The 10,157-nt window shown below is 49.0% G+C and overlaps 1 protein-coding gene across 1 annotated transcript; it reads left to right on the forward strand.

Annotated features, from left to right (window-relative positions):
* Positions 1 to 1,612: 1,612 nt before the first annotated feature.
* On the forward strand, positions 1,613 to 2,440 carry LOC126990717 (probable serine/threonine-protein kinase kinY). The gene has a single exon (XM_050849394.1). It carries the CDS (start codon positions 1,613 to 1,615, stop codon positions 2,438 to 2,440), a length of 828 nt encoding a protein of 275 aa, XP_050705351.1.
* Positions 2,441 to 10,157: the final 7,717 nt, after the last annotated feature.

The raw sequence follows: 10,157 nt of genomic DNA on the forward strand, positions 1-10,157 counted from the left end.
GTGAAGGAGGCTGTTAGATGGTGAGGGTGTAGGAAGAAGAGGAGAAGGATGGAAGAGATGATAAGAGGAGGAAAATATAAGATGAGGGGAAGAGGAGAACAGGAGGATGAAGAAAGGGGTAACGAGGCAGTGTGAAAGAGGGAGAAGATGTTGGAGAAAGAGAAAGAAGGGGAGGAGGAGAGCTGAGGAAAGGAGGAGGAAGTGGAGGAGGAGTGGAAGAAGAAGGGGGCGAGAGGAAGATGAACAAGAAAAAGGATGAGCAACGGAATTAAGAAGGGAGAGAAGCAGAAAGGGAAAGAAGAGGAGAAAAAAGAGGAAGAGGAGGAGAAGGAGGAAGTGGAGGAGGAAAAAGAAAGGCAAGGAGGAGAGCAGACGAAGTATAGAAAAACATGAAGAACGGGGAAGGAATTAAGCAAAAGAAGGCAGGAGGGGGTGATGTGTGTGTGTGTGTGTGTGTGTGTGTGTGTGAGAGAGAGAGAGAGAGAGAGAGAGAGAGAGAGAGAGAGAGAGAGAGAGAGAGAGAGAGAGAGAGAGAGAGAGAGAGAGAGAGAGAGAGAGAGAGAGAGAGGAGGAGGAGGAGGAGGAAGGTGACTTACTTTAAAACAGTTACAAAGGTTAGTTCTATTTATCTGTCTAGTTCTTTAGTACTTCAAGAGCTACTTATGCCTTCTTATTTAATCATCCTCCTCCTCCTCCTCCTCCTCCTCCTCCTCCTCCTCCTCCTCCTCCTCCTCCTCTTCCTCTTCCTCTTCCTCCTCCACCTTCTCCTGCTCCTTTCTCAAAACCACTTTTCCTTTCACTGTAACTTCTCCTTTACAAGAACCTCCACCCACCAGCGCTCTCTCTCTCTCTCTCTCTCTCTCTCTCTCTCACACACACACACACACTCACACACACACACACACACACACACACACACACACACACACACACACACACACACACACACACACACACACACACACACACACAATAAATGGCTTGATAAATATACAGAGAAAGTGGAAGAGTGAAATAAAAAATATATATATATAAAGGTGTAATACGAAAGAGCAAATATTTTCCCCTGAGGTGAAGTAAAATTATCATGTTCGTATTTTTTTCAGATTAATTAAAGAAAATTAAAATGAGGTGTAATAAAAGAGAGCGATAAGTAATAATTTCCTCCGAGCTGAAGTGGGATTATTATGCTTATTAGGACAGCGGCCAGGACCAACGAGTCAGCCCCTCGTCTCCCTCACCGTCCTTCTGAACATTCCCTTGTCCGTGAGCCGCCTCCCTCTTTCCCATCACAAGCGGCTTTCCCCTCATGTGCCCCGTCCCTCCCTTTCCTTCTGTTTATACCTTCCCTACTCTCTCTCCTCCTCGCCTTCAAAAACTTCTTTTCCCTCGTGTAAATGAATGGTGTCCTCAATTGACCAACCCTTCTCTTTTCTTCTGCACCTCTTCTTTACATCACTTCCCTCTCCCTTTATAGGCCATCATGCCTTATTGTTATCTCTCTCTCTCTCTCTCTCTCTCTCTCTCTCTCTCTCTCTCTCTCTCTCTCTCTCTCTCTCTCTCTCTCTCTCTCTCTCTCTCTCTCTAGACATCCAACAGACAATACAGCCACATGGCTGACGTCAAGGAGATCACCGAGCACTGCGAACACAAACTTGCCACCTTCTCCCTCTCCGGCCACACGGCAAGGACCGGCAGCATGGACCTCCCCGTGATCAAGAAGAAGCAGCTCAAGATGGGCACCGTGCTGGGCGTGGGCAAGTACGGCACGGTGTACCGGGGGCGCCTGACGCTCCCCCGGGGCGGGACGGTGCCCGTGGCCGTCAAGAAGCCGGAGAACGACCCCGAGCTGCTGGCCAAGACCTCCGAGGAAGCGGGTGTGCTGCAGGAGCTGAAGGGCGAGGCGGCCGTGCCCCGGCTGTACGGGCTGACGGCAGACTCTCCCCCGTGCATGGTGATGGAGCTGTGCCCGGGGGAGCGGCTGGAGGACTGCCTGGGCCGCGGCAGGGTGCGCGCCTGCCTGCTGGCCCTCGTGGAGGTGTGCGGCGTGGTGCGGCGCCTGCACGCGCGGGGCATCGCCCACGGCGACATCCACGAGGGCAACGTGCTGGTGGACGCGTCCGGCGAGGGGGTGCGCGCCTTCCTGTTGGACTTCGGTCTGGCGGCGCGGGGCGCGGACCCCGGCCAGCAGGAGAATTACGTCATCGACATAGCGTGCACGGCCCTGCAGGTCATCCCTGACACGGAGCGTTTCTCTGACCTCCGACAGAGCCTTGAAGATGCCCCTGACCTCAACGAGGTCACTGCTCTCCTGCGACAAGTTCTGGAGGAGGATGACTTCAAAGAAAAGGCCTCGAAACCCTCCAAGGACGAAGCGAAGAATGAGTCCAAGAAGCAAAAGAAGAAAAAGAACAAGAAAGGACCGTTCTACAAGCACTAAAATCCTCGCCTGGTGTTCTGCTTTGCTCCTCTTGAAGTTTTAGTTTGTTTGTCTTGCTTGTTGCCACGTGTGGTAATGGCGGATATACGAAGCAGACATGAAGCATTGGCGTTGGTGAGGTGTGCTCTTGTTCTTGTTGGTCGGGTTTTAATACAGCCGTAGGTATATTTAGTTGATGCTGCTTCCTCTTCTCGTTTCATAGATATATTTACCTATTCTGGTTCCTCTTCTTGTTAGTCGCAAAACTTTACCTGTTTCTGCATAACCGATTTGTGTTCCATCGTTTGGTTTGGTTTTGCGTGTTTTTAACTTTTCGCCTGTTGCGCCGGCAGGCTTTCTAGGTGGGGCTGGTGGTCGGCCTGGCCCGTTATGGCGCAGACAAGTGTTTACAGTGGCGCTTGGTTCATGCTGACCCCGGACCTCATCCAGCTCTTTCTCTCTATCCTTTATGATTCTATTCTCCACTAACTGTCTTGATTTTTCTAAGTAGTTGATGATATGCGTTACGTCATCAGCATAGTGCATTGTTGATGGTGCCGTGAGATTCGTCTCTCCCTTGCTCCCCGTCGCCCACGCGGCCTCTTCCTCTTTCCCCTTGCATCTCCTCCTCAAACACTTAGGGGCTCACACACACGCCCACATTTGATATAGCTTTGGTAGAGGTTGTGGGTATTTCCGTGGACAGCTGTATGACCTTTGTGATGGTTTGCCTTGACTTGTACACCGTCAATGTGAAAAACACTCACCAGAGCCCGACCAGTGTCCATTGTGCCCTTTGGAAACATGTGCTGTGAGCCGGGAGCGGCAGAGAATACGGACGCGTACTCTGAAGAAAACCAACATGAAAATTTTACATCAGTTCAAGATAAATTATATTAAATAGTGGGATTTTTGTTACACTTGCTTTATTTTATTATTTTCTTTTACTGTTTCTCTTCACATATTTATTTATCAATCAATTCAATTGCGTATGTGAGTTATCCGTCAAATATTCGTTTGGTCAAGGCATTTCAGGCCCGTAAGTTTGATGGATTTTTTAGGGGGCCAGAGAGCTTCCTAGCATGTTTAGCCCGATATAGAAAACATTTTGGAGCCCACAACCTCCTAGCCCAGAAATTACGGCACTGCAATTACTGGTTCTTACGCTTAATTTAGCCCTTTCACACTTGCGGGCGAGGCCCGCGTCCTCAGCTTATCCCAAACACACACACACACACACACACACACACACACACACAAAGGGGTGCGCGTCTGAAGTATAATTTTGAGGTGTGGGTTAACCACTGCCTCGCTCTCGGTCGCTTCACTTCCATTTCCTGACAGTTATGGTTTGATTTTACTGGCTTATAACTGGCTGTAAGGTTTCCCGTGTGTGTGTGTGTGTGTGTGTGTGTGTGTGTGTGTGTGTGTGTGTGTGTGTGTGTGTGTGTGTGTGTGTGTGTGTGTGTGTGTGTGTGTAGTTGTATTTGTGTTACAGTGACAAGGGAAGTGTGATGAAGTTGAAATGAAGGAAAAATGAAGTGCGTTACAGAGTCATCCATAAGGAAGAAGAAGTCAACGATGAAACGAAAAGCCGCACGTTCTAGGGAAACAGACAGAAATGAAGGGAAAATATCAAGTGCCTGTCAGAGAGAATTCATAACAAATGGCACGTGTTCAAGAATAAGTCAGCGATGAGAGAAAAAATGATGGCCTTAGGAAGGGAATCCACGAAAAAAGTCGCAGGTTTATAGGAAAACGTCAGGAAAATGAAGGAAAGATTTACCGACTAATCGGGAGAATTCGTGAATAAAGTCGCAGGTTTATAGGAAAAAGTCAGCGATGAATGAAAACGTTATGGCCTAACGGAGAGAATCCACGAATAAAGTCGCAGGTTTATAGGAAAAGTCAGCGATGAATGAAAACGTTATGGCCTAACGGAGAGAATCCACGAATAAAGTCGCAGGTTTATAGGAAAAGTCAGACAATAATGAAGGAAAGATTTACCGCCTTATCGGGAGCATTCGTGAATAAAGTCGCAGGTTCCAAATAATGAGTCAGAAATGAAGACTGAGTGCTTCTCGGAATCTCTTTTCTGTTTAATTGGGTTCGTTTGATTTTTTCTGTCTCTCTCTAACTACCTAGCAACCTGGCTACTAGCATTATAGCATATACAGTGAACTCTATATATGTAACAGGGGAGAGAGTTTTCTTACCTAAATTGTTGAATATGTATTAGTCTATCTCTATCTCAGTCTATTTTATATTTGTAAAAGGTTCAGATTTGTTTTCCAATTTTCAGTCTTATTTTTTTTACTTTTCTCTTGCCTTTACTCTTCCTCCTATCTCTTTTTCGTTCTTTACCCACAAGATTAATAAATTGGCGAATAGCCGGGGAGGCATACATGAGCTTTGGCAGTATGAAAGATGTGTAAATACTGCATAGCTCAGCAGCCGGTGCCCCCAGCGTCCTGAGTCTACGCAGCATGTACAGCTTGTAGGAGGCTGCTCTGACGGTGTTGGAGACGTGGCGCTTCCAGTTGAGTCGGTTGTCCACAGTGATGCCGAGTAGTTTGGTGGACTGGACTGTGTGTGTGTGTGTGTGTGTGTGTGTGTGTGTGTGTGTGTGTGTGTGTGTAAAATTCACCATTGCATTATAAACCTAATAAATTAATTATGAAAATAATAAAACCGCAAGAAATAGGATGATGAAAATAAAAAAAAGAAAACCCTGAACAACGATAATATTAAAAGCAAAAAAAAAAAAAAAAAAAAACACGCAGAGACAATATACGATATCAATGAAGGGAAAAGCGAGACCACTCCTGAGAATCTTAATCTATCAATCACACACAGATGAAACAAATACAATGATACAGACAAAGAAGCAGACACAGACACAGACACACAGACACTGAACTCTACTAAAAAGCTTCAAGGAGTCCCCCTTAAAACACAAACACTCTTATCTAGCCACACACACACACACACACACACACACACACACACACACACACACACACTGCTGAAGGTCCCGGCAGTACCCATAGATCGACTATACAAAGGTTGCTCGGGTGGGCAGGGTACTTGCTGGCGATGACGGGCCCAGCTTGTGATCCGCCCGTGTGTGAATTGTACACTACAACTTCGAAATACGTTCAACACACACACACACTAACTCTCATCACGACCACCAACAACAACAATTGACTTTTCCCAGCGGCACTTTTAATTACGTAATACCGCTGCTTTGCGCAGTGGCAGTATCGTAACCAATGAGGTTCATCCGAGGTGCGTTTTGCTGCCTTTGCGTACGGTTTCCTTGTTTGGGGTATTGGGAAAGGAGCAATACGGCTACCCTCTGACTGGGGAGGTAGCCTACCACATCCTCACCTTCACGTGGTGCGCACCGTTAGTATACCCTGCGGGGTAGAACCAACGAGGAGGGGGGCAGCGACCATCAGCTGCTTTGTTTTAATCCTTTTAGCCTTGGCAAGGATCAAGTCTCCATAACACTACATTGGACTGGCATTGGTGGCCTCTAATACTTTTATCGAGTTTTTAGAGGCAGGAGCGATGGCCAGAGGGCGGCAGAAGAGAAAGGAATGTCTGAGACTGATGTCTATAAATGTGAATGGTTTAGGTGGTGAAGAAAAAAGGAGAGTGATGACTGAAAATTTTGTAAATGGTAGAGTGGCTGTGTTGGGAGTGAGTGAAACACATATTCGAGGAACTGGTGTGAGTGATGGTAGAGAGGGTACGTGGGAGGGTGTGCCTGGGGGTGTTGTATGGACGGAGATAGATGAGAAGTATAGAGGCAGGAGTAAGGAAGGATGTGCTATTGTGATGTCTGAAAGTGTGGCATGGTGTGACTGATTATTTATTTTATTTTATTTTTTTACAACAAAGGAGACAGCTCAAGGGCACAAAAAAAGGAAACAACAATAAAAAAAAGCCCGCTACTCGCTGCTCCTAAAAAGAATCCAAGGAGGTGGCCGAAAGAGGGGTCAATTTCGGGAGGAGAGGTGTCCTGATACCTTCCTCTTGAAAGAATTCAAGTCGTAGGCAGGAGCAAATAAAGATGAAGGAAGATTGTTCCAGAGTTTACCAGAGTGAGGGATAAAAAAATGAAGATGCAGGTTAACTCGTGCGTAAGGGATTTGGACAGGACAGGGATGAGCTAGAGAAGAAAGTCGCGTGCAGCGGGGCCGCGGAAGGGGAGGAGGCAATGCAGTTAGCAAGTTCAGAAGAGCAGTCAGCGTGAAAATAACGATAGAAGATAGAAAGAGAGGCAACATCGCGGAGGAATTTAAGAGGTAGAAGACTATCAGTAGGAGGAAGAGAGCTGATGAGACGAAAAGCCTTAGACTCCACTCTGTCCAATAGAGCTGTGTGAGTGGAGCCCCCCCACACGTGAGATGCATACTCCATACGAGGGCAGACAAGACCCCTGTATATGGATAGCAACTGTGCGGGGGAGAAGAATTGGTGGAGACGATACAGAACGCCCAACCTCAAGGAAGCTAATTTAGTAAGAGATGAGATGTGGAGTTTACACTTGAGATTTTGAGTTAAGGATAGACCGAGGATGTTTAGTGTTGAAGAAGGTGACAACTGAGTGTTGTCAAAGAATAGGGGATAGGTGTCTGGAAGATTGTGTCGAGTGGATAGGTGGAGAAATTGGGTTTTCGAGGCATTGAAGGACACAAGGTTCCTTTTACTCCAATCGGAAATGAGAGTAAGGTCTGAGGTTAAGCGTTTTGCAGCCTCCAGCCTTGAGTCATGTAATTCCTGTTGAGAAGGTCTTCTGAAAAAACAACATTCCCCTCTCTATGGTTGGAAGGGATCAAGAATTGTGTGGGTGAAAGGAAAAGTAGGTTTAGTAAAGTATTGTTATGCCGGACGTGTTACTTGGGTTCCGTGTCGCCGTCAGGAGACTCCGTGGGAGGGAGATATGTAAACACTTCGCACAGCTTCTGTAGTTTAATATTCTTCCTTAGTAGTACACTTCACTTTGACTCTTCACTTACCACTAGCTTACTATGACTGGGACTGGGACTCTCTCGCCCTCTTCTCCTATATATATCCAGAACAGTACAGTCTAGAATGTTACAGTATATTTTAGATCATACAAGAACATGTAGCAAAAATATATGCGAGTTGGCAACACTTCCCGCCTGGCGCCTGGCCGCGCCCCGCGGGGCGCGGACGGCTCGCCTTGCTCCCCGCCCCTTTGCTCGTTTCTCCGGGAGCCTTCTAGAGGCCTATGGTCGCCGGGGGAAGCTTCCAGCACAACACTATCCCCCCCTCTTAATTGTGATCGTCCCGATCACACACTTAACTATGTACAAACATAAGAGAATTAATCAAAAACATAATAATCGTCGTATCGCTGTGGACGCCTGCGTTGTCTCTGTCTTCTGTTCGTTGCCTCCTGCGCGTCTGTCTCCTGGTGCGCCTCGTCGTCGTCCGCTTCTTGGGGTGTCCCTGGAACATCTGCCGAAGCCGGGAGGTTATCTCCCTCAGCTGAAAGGGCCAGAAGGCCTACGTCGTCGTCGACCTCCTCTCTGTCCTGGACGTCCCTTGCGTTTTCGTCGGCTGCTGGATGTCTGTAGTTGTTCCAGGTGTAGTTTCCCGGACCGTGGTACCTCCATAGGCGGTTGACGTGGACAACTTTCGGCTTGGTCTTTTCCGTTCTCCGGATTCGGTAAGTCACGTCGGAGAGGCGTTCTAGCACAGTGTAAGGGCCTTCCCAGGGGCTCTGTAACTTCGGAGACTGTCCTTTCTTCCTCTGCGGGTTGTAAAGCCAGACTCTGTCTCCTTCCTTGAAGTCAACGTGGCTTGCCCTCATATTGTAACCGCGCTTCATGGCCTCCCCGGAGAACTTCAAGGCACCTCGGACTTGATGGTGCACCTCTTCCAGCCGTTCCTCTAGTTGACGGGCAAAACTGGAGGCGTCCCTTGGAAGGCTTTCCCCAGGAGGCCTTCCTGTCAGTAGGGCCACCGGCAATCGCAGCTCACGTCCAAACATCAGCTTTGCCGGCGAATACCCCGTAGTCTCGTGGGCGGCAGACCTGTAGGCCATGAGGAGCGCAGGCAGCTTCTGATCCCATGAAGACTGATCATTGTTGCACTGCTTGGCCAACTCCTGGCCCAACGTCCAATTAAACCTCTCCACCATTCCATCTGACTGTGGGTGCAGAGGGGTGGTCCGGGTCTTCTTGATACCCAGAAGCTTGCAGCACTCAGCAAGGACTGTTCACTCAAAATTCCTTCCCTGGTCGGAATGGAGCTCGTTAGGCACACCGAAGCGACAGAAGAACTCCTCCACCAAAACCTTGGCTATGGTAGTGGCTTCCTGGTCAGGGATGGCGTAGGCTTCCGGCCACTTGGTGAAGTAATCCATTGTGACGCAGATGTACCTATTTCCGTTCGTCGTCAGAGGCAAGGGTCCTGCTATATCCACTGCCACCCGTTCCATGGGGGCTCCAACCTGGTATAGTTGCAGTGGGGCACGGTGACGCTTCTTGGGGCCCTTCTTTGCACAGCACACCTCACACGCGTGACACCATTCTTCCACGTCCTTCCTCATGCCAACCCAGTAGAACCTTTGGCGCAGGCGACTCAGTGTCTTCTTTACCCCAAGGTGTCCGCTGGTGATGCTCTCGTGCATTTCTTTCAAGACGCCTTCCCGGGACTTCACAGGTAACACCGTGGACCAGTAGTGGTCAAGACCATCATGAGAGACCCAGCGTCGCTGCAACACCCAGTCGTCTATCCGAAGAGTGTCCCACTGAGTCCAGTAATTCTTGGTGGTAGGGCTTTCTCTCGAGATTACTTCCCACCCAGGTCGCGTTGACGACTGACTCAGCCACTCCATAATTGGTCTCAGATCTCGGTCCTCCCGCTGCAGTTTTCCCAAGTCTTCCCATGGCACCTCCGCTGTCTGTTCCACTGTAGTGCGGCGGCACATATTCTGGACGCTTTCCCTCTGGAGGCAATGTTGACACTCAGGTAGGCAGGGGCGCCGGCTCAAGCTGTCCGCGTTACCGTGTGTTAGTCCAGATCGGTGCACAATAGTGTAGTGATGCTGCTCTAGTTTACCTATCCAGCGAGCAAGCTGGCCCTCAGGGTTTTTCAGTGACTTCAGCCACCGCAATGCAGCGTGATCCGTGCGGATGGTGAAAGTTGCACCGTACAGATAAGCATGGAAAAAGTCAAGGCTCTTGACTACTGCCAGGAGTTCTTTCCGGGTCACGCAATAGTTTTTCTCGGCTGGAGTGAGCTTCTTGCTGAAGTAGGCCACAACCCGCTCCATGTCAGCACATGCCTGGGACAGCACTCCACCAATCCCCTCATCACTGGCATCACAATCCAGTGTAAAAGGCTTAGAGGGGTCTGGGTAGGTGAGTACGGGCGAGCTGATGAGGGCCTCCTTGAGCTTCTCAAAGGCAACCTGAGTTTCCGCTGTCCACTCAAACTTGCGCCCCTTCTTCGTCAGGAGGTGCAGTGGTGCAGCAATCGTAGCGAAGCCTTTCACAAACCTGCGGTAGTATGAGCACAACCCGAGGAAGCTCCGCAGCTCCTTCACGTTGGTGGGTGTCGGCCAGTCCCTTACCGCAGCCACCTTCTCAGGATCAGTGCGTACTCCAGCCTCGCTCACGATGTGTCCCAAGTATTGGACCTCCTTTGTGAACAGACAGCATTTCTTCGGGCTGAGCTTAAGGTGTGCAGCTCT

Source organism: Eriocheir sinensis, unplaced genomic scaffold, assembly GCF_024679095.1.
Source record: "Eriocheir sinensis breed Jianghai 21 unplaced genomic scaffold, ASM2467909v1 Scaffold193, whole genome shotgun sequence".
Classification (NCBI taxonomy): domain Eukaryota; kingdom Metazoa; phylum Arthropoda; class Malacostraca; order Decapoda; family Varunidae; genus Eriocheir; species Eriocheir sinensis.